General features: G+C 51.3%; 2 protein-coding genes across 3 annotated transcripts; one reads left to right on the plus strand and one right to left on the minus strand.

Annotated features, from left to right (window-relative positions):
- Nucleotides 1–477: 477 nt before the first annotated feature.
- Nucleotides 478–19977, minus strand: SALL3 (spalt like transcription factor 3). 2 transcript variants are annotated; one of them, XM_024984503.2, is made up of 4 exons: nt 19837–19977; nt 5032–7935; nt 4475–4815; nt 478–3412 (listed from the first exon to the last, which is right to left on the minus strand). In XM_024984503.2, the coding sequence occupies exons 1-4, from the start codon at nt 19916–19918 to the stop codon at nt 2981–2983; spliced, it is 3759 nt and encodes a 1252-aa protein (XP_024840271.1). In that variant the 5' UTR covers nt 19919–19977; the 3' UTR covers nt 478–2980. The 2 variants fall into 2 exon arrangements, with proteins under 2 accessions (XP_024840271.1, XP_024840270.1); XM_024984502.2 differs by having other exon boundaries at nt 4475–7935.
- A 104-nt stretch (nt 19978–20081) lies between these two features.
- Nucleotides 20082–23659, plus strand: LOC104975719 (basic proline-rich protein-like). Its single transcript, XM_059880998.1, has 3 exons — nt 20082–20321; nt 20388–21944; nt 22464–23659. Exons 1-2 carry the CDS (start codon nt 20082–20084, stop codon nt 21156–21158), a joined length of 1011 nt encoding a protein of 336 aa, XP_059736981.1. The 3' UTR covers nt 21159–21944; nt 22464–23659.
- Nucleotides 23660–24741: the final 1082 nt, after the last annotated feature.

Consider the following 24741-nt stretch of genomic DNA (forward strand, 5'->3'; position numbering starts at 1 on the left):
GGGGACTGGGCAGCTGTTTAGTGGTTAGTACCTTTCTCAACACTTCAGAAACACCCAGCGTCTCCCAGGTGAACTTCACTGTGGCTTCTAGGTATCAGTAGTTACTTTTTTAAAAGAAGAAATGGATTATATATGTTGAACTCCAGGAGCTACTAAATTATGTAAGGTTTTATGCCTTATCACATGTTTTTGGCAAGGTAAAGCTTCTTTTCAAGCGAGGGGCTCCCTTCATCTGGGACTGACAGGCTCAGGGAGGGCCCCGCACCTTCTTCCCTGGCCTGCTTCTTTGAATCACGGCTAGAGGCACAGCTATTTAGTTTTCCAGGGACCCAAAGAACTGAGGTTTTCCTCACGGCCCACCACGGGAGGGTCATTCAGAGTGCAGTCATTTATGGACACTGTCAACCGTCTCTAGTCATTAAACATTTTCTACCACATCTTCTTCCATCAAAGATGTAAATTAAAAAAAAACCACAATCAAAAGGCTGTATTTTTATTTTAGAAAAAGGTGAAACATGAAAATTTCAAGACCGATCAAGACACGCTTAGATATGGCTTAAATCTAAGCTGTCAGACCTGACTGACTGTCCTTGGAGAAACACCACAAATATACATCCACCATCAATGACCATAACCTCAAATGCCACTTTTTCCATTAGAATAATCAAGGAGCGCCATTCAGAAATAATATTACATCCTGCATTTTATTCAATTCCATATGACAAAAATAGGAGCCTAGACTAAGACATCCATTTCAATCAGTAGATGTGTCAAGCCACAGATTTCGTCATAAAAAATATTGGATCTGGGTAACAACTCTGCACTGGTTCAGGGAGGGCCCGGCCCTGCACGGTGCTGCAATAGAAAAATAAGTGTCTCTCCACCGTGCAGACGGACAGCCTCACCCAGACACAGGCCGGGCAGTCTCACTGCCCGCCGCGAGCTGCCTTATGTACAGCACTTTACATTTCTCTTTTCTCACGGTATATACACATCTTTCTGGGAGGACAGAACACTACATGGTACCAAATACGACCCCCACCCCCCAAAAAAAAATCACACCAAAAGGGACACAGATAAATAATAACAACATTCACTGCTGAAACACAGCGACACCGAGCACCTGTTTTCTGTTCCCGACACAGGCGCACCCTCACCCGTCCTGGGAGAAGAGAGGGTTCCCGGGGCTCACTCCATCCCACCTCTGTGGGAAACAGTGGGAGGGTTCCGTGCTCTTTTCCGACAGAAACCACCGCTAGGTCTGCTCATCTGTGAGGCTCTGAAACTCTGCTCAGTGACACGATGTGGTCTGCGCTTGCTGGGGCTCTGTTAGGAAGATCGTTCTAGAGCTCGGTCTCTGCTGAGGCGGCCGACTGCCTGCCTCCTTCCTCAAGGCTCGCCTCCCGGCGCTGCCCCCGGGCACGATGACCCGGGGGACCGTGCAGTTGGAGGAGGCCCCACTTTCAGACTCCGGCACGCGTGCAGCACACAGAATGAGGTAGAACACACCACCTGTCCACACGGCCTGGCTCAGCCGAGCCGCTTGCACCTGCCCGGGGCCCTTCCCTGACTCGGAGCAGCTGACCGTCACCAGCACAAGCCTGCACTTTGAGCGACTGGACCACAGTGCGCTTCGTTTGCTTCTGAGAAGGTAATAAATAAATCAGAAACCAGAACATGTCCCGCTTGTGATGGATTATACTGCCCGACACCCGGCACCTCTCGGTTTATTGGACACAACGCCAGGCCGGCAGGCAGTTGGGATCTGGTCCGAGGGCGTGCGAGGAAGCAGCAGCGGGGACAGCAAGATCACACCCGCACGGCAGCTGCTCGGCTCCCCCCTCCCGGCTTATGTTGGTGCCACAGCCCTAAGACGAGTTCACCAGAGTTCTGTTGGGGGTGGTCAAGCTTTTAAATGGGCTTTCTAGAAAAGTTAAATCACTCAATGTAAGAAATGGCAAGCCCTAGTTTACTGAGGAACGGACAAGTCCTGGTGGTTTTCCTGGTTAAGGAGCACAGATTTCTCGTATCATTTGACCTAAGACCGTAACAGCTTTTTTTTTTTTTTTCATTTTCCTTCAATCAAAGTACTATTTATAAAATGCTTTACATCTTTTAAAATTTTCAAATTATAAACAAACCTCCCTAATACAAAATACTAAAAGTGCAATAGTATAAATTAAGAGTTTGCAACCACATTATACAAACATTACCTTTTTATTGTACAGCTTTGATAATGTGAAATATTTACTCACAACTGCTATAATGTTGTGAATAATTCACGGTGACTTGTTCTGTCTGTGACTTGTTCCCAATTGCTGGGCTACAGACCACACTAGAGACCACTGTCCACATAGCAGCTACAGACATTTAAATTAAAAAAAAAAAAAAAAAAAAAGGCTTGTTATTGACAGGTGCTTGCACACGAAAAGCATGCTGTTTCCTAACAGAACTTCACGATTTTGCCTGCATGGAAATCACCCACTTATTTATAGTAAAACAAATCTTGCTTTAAAAAAAAAAATTCACATAGCCAGATGTATTCTGCAGTACAAAAGCTGCCGTTATAGTCAGGCTGCATTGTCTGTGACCCGCATCATCTGAACGTCATAAATTCTACAGGGGAAGGTGCTGTGCGGGACCGGCGTCAGGCGCACTGGACCACGTCATTGAGATAAGAGTTCTAAAGACAGAGTTCAAGTTTCTAACTAATTCCAACAAGACCACTGGACGAGTTTCCCTGGCACGGGGCGGGCTCTGGAGGGATGGAACGGATGTGGTCTGAGCCCCTTCGGCTTCCGAGGCGGCTCTCGGAAGACGTCTCTTTCTGACTCAGATCTATCTCCAAGGTTGCTGAGTTCCCAAGTTCACCTCGAAAGGCGCAACCGGGCAGCGCAGGAGGCCACCTCGGGCGGCCACCCGGTGACGTCTTTCCCGCTCCGGGTGAACCGAGAAGGAGACCCACAGGGCAGGGACGTGGCTAGTTAATCCCAATCTCCTTGTTATCCTCAATGAACCGTGTGAACGGCCGGCTGCCTCCCGTGTCCGAGTTGGCTTTGTCCAGCCCTGCGATGGGCGGGCTGCTGCCTGGACGTGCCTTGTCCAGCCCGGCGGCCAGGGAGCCCAGTGGGGGGAGGGCGCTCCCGCTGAGACTTACGGGGAGCTGGGGGAGGCCTCCGTTCTGGATGACGGAGATCTCGTTGTTCTTCATGGCCAGCCCATTGGTGATGGCAGCGGCGTACTGGTTCCAAAAGCTGGGGTCCACGTTCATGGCCCGTGCGGCCAGATCCTTCTGGAACATCTCTGAGAACTTCAGGGCATCGCCACCCAGCAGGGCCATGGGGTTCTCCACCGACAGGCGGCGGCCACGCCTGGCGGGAGCGTTGTTCCACATGTGGGTGCCCATGTGCACCTGCGGGGACAGAGCCACACTCAGGCGTGAGCGCGCCCAGCCTCCGGTTACAGGGCATCCGGGGCCAGGGGACGCCTTCCAGCTCCTTTCCGTCCCCTCCTCCCCAGCCTGAGCATTCATCTGGGACAACAAACTTGTTAGGTGAGGTTTTCTGAACATCTGAGACATGAACCTGCAACACTCCTTTCGTCAAGTACAAGGCAAGCTGACCGATGAGCTGATGGACACTCCTATCAGTTCACAGCTTGACAGCATGATTTCCCCACTAAGGTGTCAGACCCACAGGCCACCTGGAGGGTCCCAAAGCTCCCCCCATACCCAGATCATCTTCTGCTTGTAACTCCTGCCTTTTCTGTGCCTTTCTCTGGTTTTCTCCCCAACAGAGAGGGAACGTCTGGGCACCTGTGGTCAGCAAGGACCTCAGGTGGCCTTCAGGAAGTGGAAACCACGTCCACAGTGCCTACTGAAGGGGGTTGCTGAAACCCCACATGCAGCTAACCTGGGCTAGAAAGCAGCACGCTGGCCTGAATGGCTCCGTGGTGCTGGCCACACAGCCTGCCTCCAGGGAAGATGGGCTGCCTCGCTGCATCTTCGATACCAACATTATATCATTGTACCGTTTGCCCCTGGCCCTCAGGCTGGGAAGCTTCTGCCAAATGCCCACCGGGCCCTCTTGGCAATCACGTGGACAAACCCACAGATCAAAGCCCTGGCCTCTGGACAGGATCAGCAGTGCTCGTGTCACGTGGAAGCATTTAAAAGCCTAGCTATTTTGGTATCAGTGACCCACTGGACTCAGGGCCGCAAGTGTGCATCTCCCCAACACCCTGCAGCCACTTAGGCGGCACCAGCCTCTCAAGGGGAGGACAGACCGGCACGGAAGGCAAGCTCCTCACTGGGCCCTGGACGTGCGTGGGAGCGCCACATGGAACACGCATACCTGGGCACACATACAAGGCAGACTCGTCCATAACACTCATAGACACGGCACATGCACGCTCTCTTGGGGGTGCCCCTCAGCCAGGACCATAGGAGGTGAGGGGGGTCCCGGGCGACCCTCACCTTGAGGTTGCCCTTGGTGGTGAAGGCTCTCCCGCAGATGGTGCAGCCAAATGGCTTCTCCCCAGTGTGGGTGCGCTCATGGATCTGCAGGGCGCTGGCCGAGGAGAAGGTCTTCCCACACGACTGGCAGTTGTGCTGCTTGGGGGTCCGGCGCGGTGGGGGGGCCAGCATGGGTGCGAGGCCAGGGCTCATCACCGTCGGAGGCCCGGGGGGCACCTGGACGGCAGCCGGCAGCGGCGGACCCTCGGCCAGCAGGCCGGCCTTGCTGTGCCCGTTCACTTCCGTTTTGATGGTGGTGGGCGTGGAGCCAGGGCCCAGGCTCGGGGTGCCCTGGCTGGGACCTAGAGTAAAGTTGGGGTCAAGCAACTGGGGAGGCAGCTCTCGCAACCTGTGGGTCAGTAAGTGCTGCTTTAAGTTACCCAGTGTGGAGCAGCCGCGCCCGCAGACCGCACACACGAACGGCCGCTCCTTGGTGTGGCTGCGGAGGTGGATCTCCAGGGCGCTCCTGCAAGCAAAGGGCTTGGCACACACACGACACACAGTGCTCGCACACTTACCCCGATCGCGGCTCAGGAACAGCAGGCTAAAGGGGGCCTCCTCCTTGACGGACGGCCGGCACGGGTGGGTGGCCGTCAGGTCCAGCGCCCCTCCGTTCTCGGGGCCGGGGAGCGGGCTGTCCGGCTTCTCCGTCTTCAGCGGGGTTTCCTGGGGCTCCTCCTGGGCGCCAAGGCCCGGGGACTTGGAGGGCAGGCTCTCGCTGTTACTGTTTCCGGGTGACAGGGCCTGCAAGGAGGAGGACGACTCAGACAGGGCCGGGCTGCCCGCACTCCGGCTCTCCAGGTCGCCCACCGCCGAGGACGAGTCGTTGCTCAGACGGTCGCTCTCCCCAGACCCGTTCTCCAGAGACTTGAGGGCACTCAGCTGCGGACAGCTCATGACTGAGTCCATCATCTTCATCTGGTTCTCCAGGGCGGCGATGCTGGAGATGACAGAGGGCGGGGAGGGTGGGCAGGAGCCCGAGAAGGCCAGCAGTGGCTTGTTTGGGTCGCCGGCCGCGTCCTTCAGCTCTGCGTCATCCTCCAGGGAGTTGTCGTCCATGTCGTCGTCGCAGGCGCTCAGAGCATCGGCGGCCTTGTCGTCGTAGGGCAGCACAGCGTCCATGGCGTCCTGGAAGCCCTCGGGCAGCGGCGTGTTGGGGATCTGGCCCCCCATGTGCATGCGGATGTGCTGCTGAAGCACCACGGCGTTGGTGAACTTCTTTTGGCAAATGGGGCAGGAGTGCTGCACACGCAGGGGTGGCTTGGCGCGGTGCACGCCGAAGTGCGTCTTCAGGTTGCCCTTGGTGGTGAAGGCACGCCCGCAGATCTTGCACTTGAAGGGCCGCTCGCCCGTGTGCGTCCGGTAGTGCATCTTCAGGGCGCTCTGGCAGCTCAGCACGCGGTGGCAGATGACGCACTGGTTGGGGTCTGTCATCTTCTTGTCTATGTTCTCCACCAGCTGCTGCAGCTTGGAGGTTTCGGACGTTTGCATAGAGTCGAGCAGCCCTCCGAAGGGGAACTTGGCCTTAAACGGCTCGGCCCCGGCCGGGAGGACCGGGCTGCAGAGGCCTGGGGATGCACTGCTGTCCGCCAGGGCAGACGTGGTGGAGACCTGCCCCGCCGTGGCCGGGAGGTCCCCTACCCTGGCGTTTGTGCAGGGCAGGCTCACGGGCTCGGTCTTGGGCAGGGAAGATCCACCGGGTGCTGGCTGCGGGGATCCTGCAGCCACCGGGACGCCTGCCTCGGAGCTGGTCAGGCCTGGGGACAAAGAAGGGCACTCGCTGGACGCGGGTGAGGGCCGCTGCGGGGAGCGGCTGGCGGGGGTGAGGCTGGGGGAGTCCACGTAGCTGCCGACGCCCACGCCTGGGAGGGTGGGTGGGAGCTGCAGCCCCACTGAGGTGGGCACAGTGGGCAGCGCTGGCTTGCTGTCCAGCCAGGTGGTGACCGGTTTCTCTGGCGGCAGCGACATCCCGTAGGGAATCCCAGAGCAGGTGGGCACGTTGTCCAGGTACTCGGGCACCGGGTAGGGGTTCATCTGGATGTGGGGGTACTTCTCCTTGTGCCTCTGGAAGTGCACCTTCAGGTTGCCCTTGGTGGAGAAGCGGTTCCCGCAGATGTTGCACTTGAAGGGCCGCTCGCCCGTGTGCGAGCGCAGGTGGATCTGCAGGGCACTGTCGCTCCCGAACACTTTGGCGCAGAACCTGCACTTGTGCTTGAAGAAGGGGTCCTCAGTGCTGGCCTTGGGCTCAAACACCGACACGTTGGGGGGCTTGCCCTTGCGGTGCTTCATGAGGGCTGACAGGGGGTCCAGCGCGTTGGCCGTGGCCGCGATGCTGACCAGCGGGTTGGGGAAGATGACGGTGCTGGCGGAGGTCTGAGGTAGCAGTGGGCTTGGCAGGCTGGGTGTAGAGGTGAGCAGCGGCCCGGGCCCCAGGGCGGGGGGCGTGGGGGCGTTCTGTGGCCGGGAGGTGCCCCCCGAGGCGCCGGCCGCTGGGGTGGAGGCCGTGGAGGTCGCGGGGGCACCGGAGCACGCGGGGGCACCGGGCTCCGGCACCGAGGGGCCTCCGCCCGCGACGTGCGGGGTGCTGGCTGTGGACGCCGGTGCAGCCAGGTGCTGGGGGCCCTCGTAGGCCGCCGGTGGGGCGGCGGGTCCCTGCGCCGTGGCCGCCGGGCCAGTGCCGGCCGAGAGTGGCAGGGTGGGGTGCGCGGCCGGCCCGGGGTGCAGCGGCGGCCGGGATGGCGGCAGCGGGCGGCTCATGAGGGCCACCTGGCTGCGGATCTGCTCGATGAGCTGCAGCTGCTGCACCTGCTGCTGCTGCAGGGCCACGAGCTGCTCCAGGATCAGCGGGAGGGCCGCGGCCGCCACGCCACCGCCCGGGCCCGCTGCACCCGCGGCCCGCGAGGTCTGCGAGAACTGCGCCACGGCCACCTTGGTGCTCAGGAGGGTCTCCAGGGTCACGTTGGTGCTGGGCATGCCGTAGGCCGCCCCGGGGGCCGGCTCGGGGCCTGGCGGTGGAGGCGGCTGCCCCGCATGCGCCGCGCCCGGGCCCTGGAAGCCCTTGTCCGCGGGCGCGCCCACCTCCATGGGCTCGTCCTCCCGCTCCGGTGCCCTCGCCTCCACGGCCTCCCCGCCCTCCGGGGCCGCCGCCGCCGCTGCCGCCGCCTCTTCGGCAGCCTCGCTGTCCGCGCGCTCACTGGCCGAGCTGGCTGGGGACGCCTCGGGGAAGTCCTCGGAGGGCGGGGCGGGCTCATCCTCGCCCACGATCAGCACCAGGGGGTTCTTGGTGCAGGCCTCCTTGTGCGCCAGCAGGTCGGCCCACTTGAAGAACTCGGCGCAGCACTTCTCGCACACGTGCGTGTCCTCGCCTCCGCTCCGGCTCTCGTTGCCGCTGTCCGCGTCCTCGGTGCCCTCCCCGGGGGCCGCTGAAAAAGCAAGACATTACATCAGCCGGGTCTCGAGAGACAGCCCGCCCTCCATCTCAAAATTTTGCACATAAGTAAAATCAATATTTTTTATTCTGTACAAATTACCCCACTTCAACATTTCTGACGTCCTGGCGTGTGTATTCTATGACTCTTTCTAGCTAGCTAATCATTTTCTTAGCACAATCCATCAAATTATGAGGCTCTATCAATTGTGGATACTGCTTCTTAATGAAATTCCATAGAAGCCATTGATTTCCAATATTTTCATACAATCTGCAGCCACCCTGTCTGTTGGGTACAAAGCCAGCCTTCGATGGGCTCATTAGGACTCCCCTACCATCCGGCTTCCTCATTTCCAGCAAAATCAGAGATGCCTTTGCCAGTTCGCTTAACATTGCTAAACTAATCTGTAACCTTTCAAACTCACGTCAGCACCTGACAGGGGAGCCGGCTGCAGCCTCTCTCCTGGGCTCGGACCACGGAGATTTATTATCTTTATGCCGCGCGGAGACATTACAGATTTAATGTAATTCTACAGAACCTTTCAAATCAATGGGCATTTATTTCATGGAGGAAATTTCAGCTAAATACTTTCATTTGTAAATATAACAAAGAATATATAAGCACTTCTTACATCTCTGCTCAGAAAAACAATCTCCCCGACTTGCAGTTCGATCCACACATCAATCCTGTATCTTTTTAGCGGGTGCACTTGCCTCCAGATACAGTACGTTTCTACATTTCAGGATTCACCAAACGAATACCATCAATATAGTCTGTGCCTAAAATTAATCATGTTTAATACAATTAATTGCCTCTGTCAGATGCAATATTTCTTGGCAAAATGAACCAAAATTATATGTTACTGTTACTAGCCAATCGTGTCCCACAGATTGTTAACAAACTAGAAATTATATATTTAAAGTTCATTTATGTTGACATGTTTAACATGAGAATGTTGTAGTCAGACACACTTTTTGTACCTATTTTCATCTATTCACATAGAAAGACTTAGCAAATTATATGCTTGTGCCATGGTGGAAACCCTCTAATTGGTTACACATGTTTAATTACTGTTGTAGGCAGCGACTTGCCGACTCCCGTTACCCTCTTGTGCCGAATAACAACCCTGTATAATGAATGATTCTCATTCACACCTGATCAAATAAATAGCTATACAGGAAGGAGAAACCAACATCCGAGGACATGCCCAGCTCCTATTTTCGGGGTGGGGGGGGCTGGGGTGACAGGCAGCCCTCAATGGGGTGCTCAGGCTCCCTGTGCCGGCCTGGGTAAAACTGCCTTGCAACTGCTTTTTGTCAACTTGCGGATGGAGTGACAGCAACAAATCACCTGGACAGAGACAAGTGACAGCCTCAAGCCGGCCCTTTGTTGTCGTGCGCAGTGGAGTGTGAGCGCCACGCACCCTCAGGTCCATATCCCCGAAAACCATTGACTGTTGAAACATCAACAAATGGATTTGCTGAGAAGCCTCCATGTTTTCTCGTTTAGGGTTTTAGGGAAGGAAGGATTCGGCACTGATCTCAGTAGAGAAATCTGACTTGTAAAAAATATCCAGTGAAAACATTTAGTCCCTCCGCTAGAGGAGAGAATAAAACTATAATTCGAAGCTGGTTGGCTGCTCCCCGCGAGGCTGCTGTTTCCAGGTAATTTATACGTGCCTTTAAAAAATTATTAGTGGTGTTCAATTAGCATTTTCTTAACTGGCTCAACCATTTGATGGGGGAAAAAGTTAGAGCTGCAGCCCATAAAGACCTGCTAGACTTTTAAACTAAATTCAGTGCTGAAGCTCAGACTGCAAGGAGTCTCCTTACTGCACAGAGGCAGGAGCGGAATCGGTGTCTGTAATGAGGTCGAGTGTAGCTGGAAGCAAAGACATGGCTGATTTATACTGCAGATAGCAGCGTTAACAAAATAAATACTTGGAGTACTTAACTTTGCTCTATGTATGCAAAATCTGATCTGAAACTTGCAAGGGTTATGGAACAGGGCAGGGAAAAAGCCTCAACTCTTCAGGTAAATAATTTCTTAATGATAAGAAAACACGGGCTATCTCACATTTTAGTTCACCTATTTTAAAAAGGCAAAGAATCTCTACAATTTGTTTATAACAGTGGGTTGTTCTCCTGCAGACCCACATAATAAAAAATGCACTAGTGGACATTTTAAAAAGTTCATCTGCATTAAGCAATCAAGTTGGAATCAGTGTTATACTGTATCATAAATAGTGTAATTATCAGAACACAAAATATTCTAAAAGTTAATTTTAACACTTTAAAGCTATGATATAAAATGCCAGCCATAGTCTTCATAGAGTTTTAATTTTAATACTTTTTAAAAAGAAAACTACAAAAAAAGAGAAAAATACAGAGAAATTAAATACTGCTAATTTTTTGAAAAATTATTTTTACATCTTTATTCCCCAGAGAAGAAAAAAATGTATAACTTACATGGTATACAAAAGCATTCACATGGTATATACGTTTACAGTTTTATACAATTAAACAGTGTATGTTTTGTCCAAAGAATATTTTTCATTTTCTTTTCCAAAAAATTATGATTGAAGTACAGTTGATTTACAATGTTGCACCAGTTTCAGGTGTACAGCAAGGTGATTATTTTGTATATACACATATTTATGTTTTATTTCTGTATTCTTTTTCAGATTCTTTTCCATTATAGATTACTAAAGAATAACAGTTGAATATATAAAAGTTGAATATAGTTCCCTGTGCTATACAAGAATATATTTTTTAATATGGAGTATGTATTGGGGACAATTCACTGAGAAAACGCTTGGAAATTGGCTGATTGCTGGATCGCTTTAAGTGCGACGACTGCCAGAAGAATTTACGTTAACTTTCATCTTTACAAATGAGCATTTCCCAGATTTTCTTTGTAACACATTATGGCATGTGAAATAAGGAAACAGGATTTTATTTTACACTGTACTTTTCTCTAAGGTTTTAAGAAACCCAAATAAATCTCTATTTACTTTAAAGATACATTTTAACATTTCCATTGGCTTTTTTCATGTACTAAGTATGTGGGGTTCACCTGCAAAGTCAAGAAAGCTGGGAAGGTAATTTCCTCCTGCCCCCACTGCAGGTGGGCAAAATTATAACTGTGTCTCAACTGTAGAAACCATGCACAGAATAATAATATTTAAGCACTATCTACCAAATAATAAGCCATTTTGTTTAAAGGAAATTGATAATTACCTAAACACAATGAAGATATTCTTGCCAAAGTAAAATAAACTTGCATTGTACGCCTCTAAAATCCAAGAAGGAAAGCAAAATTGAAGAGAGGAGATAGGGTGAAAATGGCATTCTGAACATTAGGGCCTGTTAGTTCATTATGTTAATGAACCTAACTAAACAGTTGTTGGATTTTACAAAGTTTCATAATAAATTTGCCTTTTAACTAAAACATATTTAAAAAACTACAATCAGTGAAGAAAAAAAATTCCTCAATACAATTCATATTTAGTATTGAGGGCAAATAATTTAGCATCACCACCTATAGTTTTTCTTACTGGGGTCTGCATGAAATACGGTAACATGATCACTTCAATTGTTAATTTCTACTTGTTTCACTATCAAATCTGAGTGGGATTAGCATTCCATGAAAGTTATAGAGAAGCACAAATTTCACAAGACAGTCTTGAATGCAATGAATACAAATGAAAAGACTCTAATACGTCACGTGTGGAATAGAAATTTTGGGTGCATATTTTAAGAACGTTTTTAAAGAACAACAAGCACTTCAACTGAATTGGTTGGGAGAGAAGAACCAAAGCGAGCCTGTTTCACTGGGGACAGAGCTCTTTAGAAGCAGCAAGACCACACTTGAGCCCAGAGTGAAAGCAGCGACCTTATGTCGCGTTCGGGGTGAGACGCAAAATAAGTTGTTATAACTTGCTTCTCGTTACAGTGGCTACACGCATCGTGTTACAGCGTAGACATGCTAATCTGGAAGTACTTATCTTTAAAAAAGTGCTTTCTATAACAAGAAAACCCTTATAGGAAAGATCTGACAGCAGCTCCAAATTTTATCATATAACGTCTAAAGTCCTTTAATCCTGCCATTGTTTTAAGCCACTATTGTGTCGGATTCAACTATCTTTTAATTAAACTTACATTGGAAACTGGCTTTTGCATTCTAAAAGTAGAAGTTATTATATCCATTTGTTGATATGGCTTTAAAATTTTTGTTTCACGGTAAAGCCATGTCCATGAGCCACTGTAACAACAGTACAAGTTTGAGAAATTTATTTCCAATGCAATAGGAAAGTCTTTCTTCCTAAAAGGGACAATTGAAAAACAAGCATTGTTAACATTATCATTAATGTCAAAATAATTTATTTTTTGCATATTGGCAGATCAACGACTTAAGAGACTTAACTGCACATAGTCAGGGGCTTAGACTGTGCAAGGGTTAGAACTAGTGGAGAAAAATGCCAACCAGTGCACCCAGGAACAGAACTTAGGCAGGAATCTTCCCTTCTTGGTTAACAGGAGTATTTGGTCAAGGTTACTTTCTGAAAGTGCCACACAGCTTTCCTGGACTGACTGTCAACGGGAAGAAGGAGCTGTTGTGAAAATAACCTTATTTTGCTAACATGAAGGATGCATTGGCCATGGCTGCCAGCCTGGCGATGGGGTCTGTTCTCCTGGACGCAGTCAGGAGGAGGGACACGCAGGAGCTGAAGCTATTTCAACTGGAGAGGAAATGTGCAATTAGTTTACAGCTAGCCCCACACTTACTATTTATACATGAGATTTTCAGGGCTTCTAACGCTCACCATTCAAGCACTCCTGAGCACGTGCGCCACAGGAGGGGCAAAAGGCTTCCCTCGCCTTTCAGAGAGAGGCCTCCAACCTAGAGAGGGCCTCAACGGCAGTATTAAAAGTACATATTTTCCCCCTTCTCACTAATAAAAACACAGAGGATGTTTAACAAAAATGTCTCCTTTATAACTCTCTGGGTGTGAAAGGACCTCCCCTTGCGCCATCTCTCTCTCAGCTCCAATTCCCGGTCTGCTATACAATATACAAGGATCATGTTATACAGGGATCAGGTCTTCACTGCCTGCAAAAGCTAAGGTGGTCTTCCAAGTAGAGATGACCTGGCAGAGTGCTTACATGCCCGATGATCTTTTTAAGCTACAAGTAAAAAGCATCACTGTAATATTGATGAGAATATTTGCCACATGACGCTTTCCTAAAAAAATTCTAAGTGGAGTTCTCAGTAAGGCGTTTTTATTCTCTGCATCCTGAGGGCAGTACCTTGTAAATAAGTAACCACTTACACAGAGCAGTAAACAGGTGTTTGATAATTTTGTTGATCAAGCTCAAACTTTCACCTTGATTCTGCTACACTTTTTAATTCCTTTTAACAAGAGGAGAAGCAAAAGTTGTCCTTTATGGGAAAACGGATGTTAACCTCTTCACTTTAATTAGTAACTGGGAAACGCACGTGGGTCTCGAGGAAAGGAAACTGTACTTTTCTCCTGTGCCTTTTCCATCCCTTAAAAATCTAAGAAGCATTTTTCAAGTTTTCCCAAATTGTTAGGAGACACTATTTTCTTGCAAATTAATTCTTTTTAACTCCTTATGATAGCTTTGAATCCCATAAAGAAAGATGAATTATCACATACTGAGCCCAAGCTGTGAAACAGGAGGAGACAAATAGAGACCCCTACTGTGTTTAACAATGTAGAAGAAATTCCAGACGCGATAGAAAAATTTTGTCCTTTCCCTAGACCTCCAAGCGTGTGCGCTCGGAGCCGGACAGCGGAGGGCGCTCGCGCCTCGCCCAAGCCGCGCTGACCCGCAGGCCGGCTTCCGCCGACTCAGTGGCCCACGCCTCAAATGTGTTAAGGACGGACCACCTGTGGCACAGGCACCAAACGCCTTCTGTTTAAAAGGTTTGCGGGTTCTCCTCTGCGGGGTGAAGCACCGGGGAGGGAGAACACTGTTTCCTTTATGGACGCACGCAGCTGGAAAGCAGCCACAACGTTCACTTGTCTTAACTATCTGCCCGACGCTGTATCAAATAATAAGATGTTTGTTGCACTTCAAGGTTGCACAATCGTTCTTTCATTCAGATGTTATGCTGTAATCACCCTTCCGATGAATGCACGGATATCACTATCTGTGCCTCACGAGCAACGCACAAACCTGAAATTCGGCGGCCAATGCAGACCATTTCGATCAAAACTAGGGGAGGGGAAAGCACGGTTTGTGCTGGGTCACTTTTTTGGTCCAGATAAACTCACACATGAAGCTAAACGAGCTACTCCACCATGCATCTATGCAGACAACTGCCTAGGTCCTCCCCCAACTCCTCACTTTCCATATCCACCGGCACGATGATAAAGAAATAAGCCAAGCCTCTCGGATGTACAAACACCTGGCCTGAAGAACCCCACAGCTGCGCACACTGCGCCGTGTCCAGGAAGAAGGCGCCCATCCGTCGACTGTAACCGTCGACTCCTGCACTCGGTCTCAGGTTATTAAATCATTTCCAGGATTTGCCATCACCTCTGCACACTGTTCCATTTCTACAGGGGAAGTTTACACATGAGCAAAAAAAAAAAAAAAAAATCCTCCAGGAAAAGCTCTGCCCGGGGTCTGAAGCCAGCGTCTGCCTGCGCTGAGCCTACAGTCAACAATCAAACGGCGGTCTGGAGAGGGCACTCAGCAAAGAGGACCAGGAATGCCGAAGAATTAAGACCAAGAGCCACGGCACCTGCAGGGTTAATTAAACAGTTCAAGATGTAACAGCCGCACAAAAGAAAACTGGTCTCTCTCCCTCTTGGAGAACTATAAACACTTGTGCTGAACTAGCCGGGCATCTGATAAGCCCAGCAGCACAGGGCAAACCTGTGGGTCTCCAGTCCACTCTCAGAGCCAGTGTTAACACTTAACAGAACACTGGTGAGTCCTGTTGCCAAGGTCAACAGCGCAGATGCACTAATTGTATTATGAGCTTGACATCTAGTGGCCACCCCTGGCAGGGCAAAGCAGGCAAAGGTTAAACCAGCAGGTCTGTTGCAGCAGTGCTCTGAGCCACCCACCTTTGGTAGAGCAGTAGGAAGCTGCCAGTCCCCTGCAAGCCCACCTTCTCACAGATTCCAGGCCACCAGGCAGGACCCTGTGCGGCCCCAAGGCTTCCCGGAACACAGAGGGGGAGGGGTCCGGGATGGTCAGCAGGACTAATCCAGGATGCCTGGAAAAGACAGGCCCACGGAGGGGCGCCGGGATGCCACCCCAGAGCCTCAGGTCTCCCTGGACCCGAGCTCTTGCCTTTAATTAACAAACAGGCCAACCCTGATCTCTCACATAAACAGAGCCCATTACATTATTTTATTATTTCAATTAATATTTCACACTTGCTGTGATACGACTTGCCTTACTCGTCAGCTTGGAAATCACACGGTTAACTGCTTTCGAGATCACAGAAGTGTTCAAATTAGAGAGAAAAACCTAAGGATAGGGCTTAAGTTTATGTCAAGTAATAGTGAAAAACAAAAAAATCTAAGGACAGGGCTCTTTTGTAAAATATAAAAGTTTATGTAGAGTAATAGTAAACGTTCAATGTCTACATAGATTTTATTTACGCCTGGTCTTATACGAAGTGTGGGCAGCATCACACATGCTGTGATAGCAAACCTGGCCCACCGGCAGTGGAATCAGCTCTCGTTCTCACGAGGCTGTTGTTATCCTGGCAACTGGTCAAGAAACCATGAAGGAAATGAAAACTAACAAAACAACAAAACCTCTTCCTCTTCTAAGTAGTATTTAACAATTCTCCTTCTTGAAACTATTTCCAGCCTTAAAGGATGGGGCATGACCTCATTGGCAGTTAAGCAGGTTTTTATTTCATGCAAATAAAATACTTACATTTAAGGATGTTAAATTCTAACTGGTGTTCAGTACAGAACGGAAACCTTGGTTGCACCTTTGCTGAATTCTCCCCAAAAGAAAACGTTCTCAGAGCTATCTTGGGGTGAATGGCAAAGCCTCTTAGAGACTGTAGTTGAAAATGAAATCTGACCCACTTTTGCCTGCTTTTGCCATCATCTTGTATACAAAAAATAATCAGCTTGCTAAGTAATTCCTGCTGTTGGTCCATACCTTCTTCCTTTTCTGGATCTAAACAGATCTAAAAATATTGGATTATGTATAGATTGTGGAAGTTTAAATGTGCCTTAAAAAAATCCCTCTTACATAATCAGCTCTTTCTCTGTACGGTGGGAATTAATTGGCAGACTTTTTATTGGTCGCCAAATTATGCATTTTTAAATAGATTAGGATTTTAACTGCCATTTTAAAAATAAATGTTTGCAAATTCTCCTTTTCCTTTCCCCTCCTGCTTAACTTACTCCTTACCTTTCATGTTTCAGAGAAAACAGTCTGCCTACGGATGTTAGAAAGTGGCTTCTGTATTGTTTCCTTTGCAATGCTGAATTGTAAGTGTGTGAGTGAGTGCCCTGAGCGCTGAAGGCAAACCGTGCACAGACAGATAAAAGAGAAAAGATCTCAGCACCCAGGGCTGGGGGCCTTCTTCCCCTTAATTTAAACACAGTCTTTGAATACCACTGGTAAAGTCTTAAATCACAGGATCACCACATTTTAAAGGATTTTTAAGATAGCCATGTAACTGTGAGTTGGCAGAAAATAAAAAACAAACAAGATACAGGATGGCAAACTGATTTAAATTATAACATTCTTTTGTTCTTCCTCATATACATATTTTCCTCCTAACGACAATAAAATATATCCCTCCTAATTTGTATTTTATCCAATGAAGGATAGCAATAATACACCTTTTAAAGCTCTTAGTAGGAGTGTAAGTGCTGTTCCATCATTAGAAGTTTTAATTAATTTTTCTTAGAACAAAACCATTCAGCTGGCTCAAAGGATTTCCATATTGGTGGCATACATTTAATTAACTGAATCCCAAAACTGCATCCCATTTATTTCTAAATTTTCAGAAACAGGAAGGAAATACTTTGCAATTTTAAAAGATAGTACCTATTGGGAATGTAAGTCAAGTCCCAGCCATCCTTAAAACACATCTTTAACAACCGAATAACTTTAGAACTTTATGTAAATCTTTATCACTTTTTCCCGTTCTACATACGTCATCATAGTTCACTTTTGCAATAAGGTCTGGAAAGTGCTAAGGCATTTTTGGATAGCTGTCTTTTCACTGCTTGCCTAAAAACTAAAGCCTGAAAAATAACAGTTACATTTCTCTTTTAAAAGAAATAAAGCCTTTTACTGTAAATTGATGTGACTGTGCACTCTGCCCCGCCCATACCATACTCAAAATTTTGCATAGAATATTTGTGTTTCATGTCATTATCAAGAACTTTCAATTTTATTGCAGGCATTTACTGCTTTAATTAACATGTAACACCCAAAGTGATACAAAGGAATTATTTACTTCCTTTCTAAAACAATGTAAACTTAGTTCACTTATAACTTGATGCATAGTTTATTTCCACTGCTTTTAACAAAATATAATTCTGAGAATATCTGAATTCATGGTGGAGTGATTTAGTTTTCACAACCATTTATCTTAAAAAAAATATTTTACTTAATTCTCCTCCTAATGGCGATCAGCACAACAGAGTAATACATACATGAACATTCCTTAAGTGAACAGAGAACAGAGTATCTTTTATGCTCCATGAACAATCAGCTTCAGAATAATTAAATCAGAAAGAACTATTTTTTAAACAGTTTTCCGGAACAATCGCGGGAACACACTCCTTGACTGAGACTCAGCCCCAGACAGGCTATTTTTGGCCTGTTGCAAAGTATGATCAGGAACTGTGGCAATATCTTGATTACAACTCTGAATGATTGTGAAAAACATAGCCTAGACAAAAACTTTAATCCCATGGTGGGTTAAAAGAAAAAAAAATCCTGAATATGTTTCACCCCTAAATAAATTCAGTAACAACAAGGGGAATTCAAAAGAGAACTTGTGAATAATTTACTCCATCTTAGGTTTTCAAATAAGGGCTCTGGACCCCTCCACATGCTACACTAGGAGGTTCACCATGCTCGCATTTCTGAAGTGAAATTAAAAATGAATAGCAGTGTCTCAGCTTGTTAATTGTTAAATACAAGGGGTTTTACTCTATTAATTAAAATATGCTTTAATAAAAAGAGACATTGCACATTTTGATAACGACCCTACAAAGCTGAGAAGTATTTACATTGTTGCATTTTGGGGCGGCTGTGAAAGCCGATTTTAAGCTATTCAGGAGCCACAATAATAAAGCTTTAAAATTCCTCACTGGGATGCAATGTAGTTCTTTTGAAGGAAAGACTGTCTTTCTCATTCGGCAGAAATAAATCCATTCATTTGATCATGTAGTCATTGAGGGCAATAGAAAACAAACCAAGTGTGAGAAATTCTATGTGATGAAGTAAACAAAACAAAAAAAAATCCATTTCCATGACAAAAAGATTCTTTGTCCTTAATCTACCCACCATATGCAAGCGTTTCTTTTTAGCATATCTCCCGTTCTAATCTTGGGTGACCAGGCGACACAGATAAGAACCTCTTACCTCCGCTGCGACAAAAAAGACCCTCACGAGTTCACGAATTTTATTTAATTCCTGAATTCCCAGCCGCGTAAGAAGCCTTTGCTCCCTTCTCCATTCCGATGTGGACGAATACCTGCTTTTGCAAACTTTACGGCACCGCTCGCTAAACTCTTCAACTCCTTTTATTTTCTGCAGCCTAGTTCCCAAAGCAAAGATGCGTATCTGCTCTAAACCACTTATAATAGGTTAATCCAAAAAGTTGGCCGGCCTGTTTCGTAAGGATCACACTACTCTGTGCCCGGGCTCCGGGCAAGTGCAGGGTCGCCCCGCGTCCCGCGATAGCCCCGCGGCCGCCCCTCCCGCACCCTGGGGACCCGCGGGCGGCGCGAGGCCCGAGCCTTCACTTTCCCGGGCTGGGGCGCGCCAGGCCAGCCCGCTCTTGGCCCGGAGCTTACTTTCGCGGCTCCTACCTTCCCTCCTGGATGGGCAGGAAGTCCCTACCCTCCAGCCGACTGCAGAAGTGGCCGCGGCGCCTCCAAGAGCAGGAAAAGGCCCAGAAAACCGAGAAGCGACAGAAGCGTGCCGGGGTCCTACCGCGTGCACGACCACCCCCCGCGCCGCGGGGCAGCTCACCCGGGGTTAATTCCCAAGGCGGCCATTAGGAAAGGCCAGGCCACACCGACTTCCTACTCGCCTCGGAATGGGATCGCTGGTTTGTCGGCGCGCCCGGACCTCGCGGGCTCCGCGGCCCTCGGGGCACACCGGGCGCCGCTGGCCTGCCGGGGAGGGGGAGGCCGCGGTCAGGGCGGCGGATCCGCTCCGAGAGCTCACCGCCTGGGGCGCCGGGCGCCGAACAAAGCTGCCCCGGCCCGCATCCGGCGGTGGGAGACCCCGGGACGCGTCCCCGCCGCCGCGCTTTCCCGAGTGGGCGCCGCGATCGCAGAGGCCAGCCCCAGTGTCCAGGCGTGGTGAGCCTGGGGGGCGGCGCGGAGGCGGCAGCTCGGCCCCTCCCGCCCGCGCCCGGCTAGGCGCGCTGGCCTCCGCGGGGCAGCGCGGGCTCCCAGCGGTCCCCGAGCCCTGGCGCCTCCGCGCGCAGCTCAACTCCCGGCGGCCGAGCCAAGTTTACTTCGCCCGAAACTCCCGCGCCGCGCGCTCCGGCGGAGGAACGGATCCCCAGGCTGGCCTGCCCGGGTCGAGCGCCACACGGCAGGCACCGGCTCGCGGGAGCCCGGGCACTTTCTGGGTCCGCGGGGCCCACGCTCCCTCCAGACGCCCGGCCGCCCCGCGATCCGCGGCCCCTCACCGTGCTCGGGAGCCCCGTCCGGCGGCGGCAGCTCCTCGTCCGACTTGAGATGCTGGGGCTTGGCCTGCTTGCGCCGAGACATGCTGCTAGCGGCGCGCGGGCCCCTCGCAGGGCAGCGGCATCAGCGGGGCGGCCGGCGGGGACGGCGCGGGGCGGCCGGGCGGGCGCGGGGCGCGGGGCGCGGGCGGCGGCGGCGGCTGCGCGGGCCGCGCATGGGGCTGAGCAATTAGGCTGGTGAATAATGCATGGCTATTAGCAGAGGGCCGCGCCGATTGGCCGGCCTCCAGCGGACTCGGGCGGCCTATGCAAATGAGGCCGCGCTCGCAATTAGCGGCCGCGCGGCGAGGAGGGGCCGTCGCCTGCGGGACCCGGGCGCGCGACCGGCGCCGCCTCACATCGCGGGCTCCGCGCTCTTCGGCGCCCGGTTGCGGCCCGGCGGGCCGGGAGCGGCTCTGGCCGCGGCGGCCGCCCGGACCCAAGCGCAGGCAGCAAACTTTGGCGGCGTCCGCGCGGCGCCTCTCCGCCGGCGCGCCGGGCTCGCCCCTTTATAGAGTGTCTGCGCCGCCGCCCGCGCCCCGCGCCGCGCCCCCCCGCCGCCGCCCGGCGCCCCTCCCGGAGCGGGCGGCCGCGGGCAGGGCTCCGGCCGGCGCCTTTGTCTCTCCGGGGCGCTCGGGCGCCGAGCCTCCTGCTCTCCGGGCGCGGAGGGCCGGCCTGCCGCCTGCCTCCACTGGTCCTCGGCGTTTCTCCGCACGCCGGCCCCGCTCGGGCTCAGGTGGTGTCCCAGTCTCCGGACCTTCTCTCCGGGCTCGTGTCCGCTCTTCGGGCTCCCCCGGCGGCCGGCCCGGCCCGGAGGCTCGCGGCCGGAGCGGAGCGGAGTGCGCACGCCGGGGTGGCGGGACTTCGGCAAGACCAACTTTCCGGTTCGGAAGCGGCGCGGGCCGCGCGGCTCCTCCCCTCCCCTCCCCTCGGACCCCCTCCCCTCGGCTCCCACCCCTGTCTCCCCGCCGCCGCCGCCCCCCCCCCCAACCCCGGGCCCCTCGACTCCTGAGCGCCCGCCCCGCCCGCCGCCGCCACCGGGGCTGCCCCGGCCCTTCGCCCGCCCGCCAGGCCTCCGGGCCGCCTGTGGCTCCTTAAATCCAGGGACAGGGAGGGGACCGCGGGGCTTCGCGTCCCACCCCCAGTTCCGTAGCCTGATGGGTGCAGTGCCGGGCGCCTGTGGCGTGGGCAGGGAGCGCAGGGTGCCCGGAGGCCTCGCGACTGAAAGTTCCAAGTCCACAAAAGTCCCACGCGTGGCCCACCGCGTTCTGGACTTTTGGGGGTGATGTAGGGGGAGCAGGTGAGGGGTCGCGCACGTCCGAACCTGCCCCGCATCACCGGGCGGCGGGCGCCGCGCGCTCCCGGCACACGCACCCACTCTCCGCGCGTTATCAGGCGCGCGCCTCCGCCCCCTCGCGCGCACCCCACCCGCAGCGGCGCACACGCGCCCTCGCCCACTCCCGCGCGCTCACTCCCGCTCGTGTCCTCCATTGCGAGCGGCCGCCGGGATGTGCTCCAGGCCCGTCGCTGCCGAGCTCGCGCTTGTGCCCTGCGCCCCAGCATGTCTTCTTTCATTTCCTAAATTTATTATTTTTGTCTTCACAAGTGGCCCTGTCTGGTACGAAGCTTTGGCACAGATGGCCTCCCGGCGCTTCCCCCAGGGTCTTGTGCTGGAAGGGAACTGCCGGCTAGCAGACAGCCCTGGGCGTCCGCAGGGCTGCGATCTCCCCGCGTGGCTGGGAGCGGGGCTCTGACTAGTGGGGACCCCCTCCCCCGCCCCGGGTGGACCCCAGCCCTGCGCCACTCGCCCGGCTCTCTGGGAATTGCTTTTCCGTTCTAGAACCTTCCCTCTTCCCAGCCGGTGTTCTCTCGCGCGCCTCTAATTGTGTAAGTTTCACGAAGCAACAGCTTTGGGCTCCAGGTAAAGCGCAGAAAAATCATACAGAGGAAGGAAGCGCACAGGTTGGAATCGTCTCCAAAGAGACCCCGCCATCGCTTTTGCCACCCCCTCCCAGCCAGATTCCTGAAAATTGGTTCTGTTTTGCTACTTGGTGGCAGGAGTATTCACTTACGTAATTTTATTTTTTTAAAATAAAAAATGGAAAATGAAACATGTTCGAAATCTAGAGTTAACATCCCCCCCCCCCCCCCAATGGTAACGCTTTTATAGCTAAGCTGGGAGATGCAGGGAAGGTCTGTTTCGCCAGTGCGCCGTCAACTTTGGCAAATGCTGCTGCATTTTGGGGACGCTCTCGCATCCGGCGCAGAGGCGCTCGGAAGTGAAAAGTTTCCAGCCAGGGCTTTGGGGCTAGCTGGCCAGGAACTTTGCTGGGAAAAGAGTGGCTAAGAGGAGGGGCGACGCAGGGGCAGGCGGTGGTAGCGAGTGGAAGTTTCTTGCAGAATTTACAGGACGGCAGGAGTTTGGGGAAGTTGCAGCGCCGCAGCGGAAAGGTAGACGTCTGCTCCCCAGCAGAGAAAGAACCCAAAGCGGCCGTCAGTGGGTCGGAGTCCTGGTTAAAGGTGCACTGCCTGTTGTGACCTGGTTAATTCTTTTTCCCTTCTTTTTACAAAACGACACTTTGGGGGAAAAGAAGCAAATGGAAGTTCTCGAGGCGTCCGAACCCTCTCAGAGGAAGCCCGCGCCCGGCTCCCCCGCAGCCTTCGGGCCCCGTGGCAGCGACTCCTCCGCTTCGGGCCACTTTGCGCGCACCGGCCCCCGCCTTTTTGTTCCTAAAGCCATTCGCCCGCCTCCCCCAGCCCCCCATCCCCGTCCCCCACTCTCTCCGACCCACTGGCACGATTTCCTTAAGTCTTTCCCGGACTTATAAACGCCACAGTCTAATTCCGTCGACTCGTTTTGCATTTTCTACGGTGTGCGGTCGTGGGGAGGATCTTAAGTCCCTCCAGCGAAGGCGAATGTCAGGCCGCGGCCCTTTAGCTGTAAGAAGCGAGCCGTCAGATCGCAGACGTGTCCGCCAGCCGCGAGGCGCTTTGTGAGTGGGGAGACACGGCAGGCTGGGCTCGGCTGCGGCGGACGCCGGGGCTGCCACAAAGCGAGCGGCCGCGAAACCGCACGCCGAGCCCGCGGTCCGACCTGCCCGGGCGCGGGGTGCAGTCCCTGCCCAGGGCGCGCGCGGGGTGGGGCCGGCGGGGCGTAGGTGCGGCTCCACCTCGACACCCGCGCTCTCTGCGCTCGGATTTCGTTGAGAAGATCGAGCAAAGACTTGGACGGAAAGAGCCAGGGACGCAGCGGAAGGGGAACCTACAGAAATTCCCCGCCAAGTCTAGGTGGTGTGGATCTGTAAACCTTTTAAAAGATTGACTGGGGTATTCAAGATCAATAAAATTAAAAAAAAGAAAAACAATAAAATACAAAGTAGAGGCGGAAAACAAAAGGCGAGTTACCTCCTGAGTCTCCTGTTCTCCTTCGCCTCCCTCCACTGAGGTCTGAAACTTTTCTTTAAGTGTTTTTATTTAGTGCAGGAAGTTTTAATGAAAGCATACCTATCTTAAGTTCGAGTCCCAACAATAGCTACAATGCGAGTCGACAACGTGTCAAGAAGGGTGTTTTCACAGATGAGGTACCAGAATGTGTCCTCCAGTCTCGCCCAAGCGAAAGGACCCCCGGAGCTGTGCATCAGACGTGTGGATACCGACTTGTGCAGGCAACACACAGGTCTTTGCCATCACATGACCACTGTCTATTACAATATTGTAATACCTAAACACTAGCAAAAACAAAAGTTGGGTTTTCTTCCCTATAATTAAATCTAATTTGTTAACTGTCTTTACTCTTGCAATGTTGTTTTCATCTTTGGAGGCGACACGTTATTATTTTGTCTGCTTAATAATATTATTTACAAATTAATACTGTATATTTTACATTAGTGGAACATATAATTAGGTGTTTGATTAATTTGTATCATTTATTCAGATACTACAGAAAGCGTATCTGGGATACTGGCTTGACAAGGGAAGGTGGAAGGCTTGGTTCTGTCTTAATGTCCCCGTTTATTGAGTCTACCTGGCTCTTCAAAAACGAAAGACAGCTTTGCATACGGTGCATTGGGCACTTTATTTACAATGTGCTTATTTTCCCAGCTACTTTGTATAAAAAGTATTCAAAGGTTAGAGCTTTATTTTTTTGTCTCTTTTCATTTTTTTTCCCCTCCCAAATCAAAGTTCTTTTCTTCTCTCTCCCCTGTCTCTGGTTCCTCCCCCACCCAAACTTTTGTTTTTAGGTCCTTAAAACCGGCATGATTTTGTGTCTTTAATGGTGTGACAAGTGACCGCTAATTGGTTCTCACTTGAGCAAAGATATTACCATACTAATATTATTATTGGTAAGAAGAGGTAATTGATAACACCACCTGCCACTCTGGGGCAATCAGGATGATAAATGTTTCCATCAACAGGAAATCTGTGCTGGGTGTACCACAGCCCAACGCAAACAGCATGTCAAGTGCCAATTATAAAGATGTTTCTTTTCTATTACATTTGGGCGGTGGGGGGGGGGGGTGGTGCTAGGAAACGTGCAGCCAAAAACTATATTTATGGTTTTTTGAAAACGCTTTTTCTGAGCTTCTCGCTCACCCATTTGAAATCACTTTCCCCATAAAAATAAAATGCTCTCCTTAAATAAACCAACATATAGCTAACTGCCCTGCCCACACTGCACACAACAACTGCTGTTACCCCCCTTTGCTTTCAACACTATCGAGATAAATATGTCTAAATATTTTTATAGATAGGAGCCACGTGTGTAGTTATAGAAATCCATCTAGGTCTTTGTGCTTCACAGTCATCTTGTATGTTCATTACAGGTCAGCTTACAGCTTCACATGTAGGCATCACAGGCAAACATTCCAT

This window comes from Bos taurus, chromosome 24 (assembly GCF_002263795.3).
Source record: "Bos taurus isolate L1 Dominette 01449 registration number 42190680 breed Hereford chromosome 24, ARS-UCD2.0, whole genome shotgun sequence".
Classification (NCBI taxonomy): Eukaryota; Metazoa; Chordata; class Mammalia; order Artiodactyla; family Bovidae; genus Bos; species Bos taurus.

What these genes read in the sequence shown, in the direction of transcription:
- SALL3 (XM_024984502.2), bottom strand. Translation starts at nt 19,918, where the DNA reads ATGTCTCGGCGCAAGCAGGCCAAGCCCCAGCATCTCAAGTCGGACGAG. An exon ending in GGACGGGGCTCCCGAGCACG is followed by an intron (nt 7,936 to 19,836) that starts GTGAGGGGCCGC and finishes TTGCTTTTTCAG; the next exon opens with CGGCCCCCGGGGAGGGCACC. An exon ending in CCACCAAGGGCAACCTCAAG is followed by an intron (nt 3,413 to 4,474) that starts GTGAGGGTCGCC and finishes CTGTCCCCGCAG; the next exon opens with GTGCACATGGGCACCCACAT.
- LOC104975719 (XM_059880998.1), top strand. Translation starts at nt 20,082, where the DNA reads ATGGCTATTAGCAGAGGGCCGCGCCGATTGGCCGGCCTCCAGCGGACT. An exon ending in CCGCCCGGACCCAAGCGCAG is followed by an intron (nt 20,322 to 20,387) that starts GCAGCAAACTTT and finishes GCCCCTTTATAG; the next exon opens with AGTGTCTGCGCCGCCGCCCG.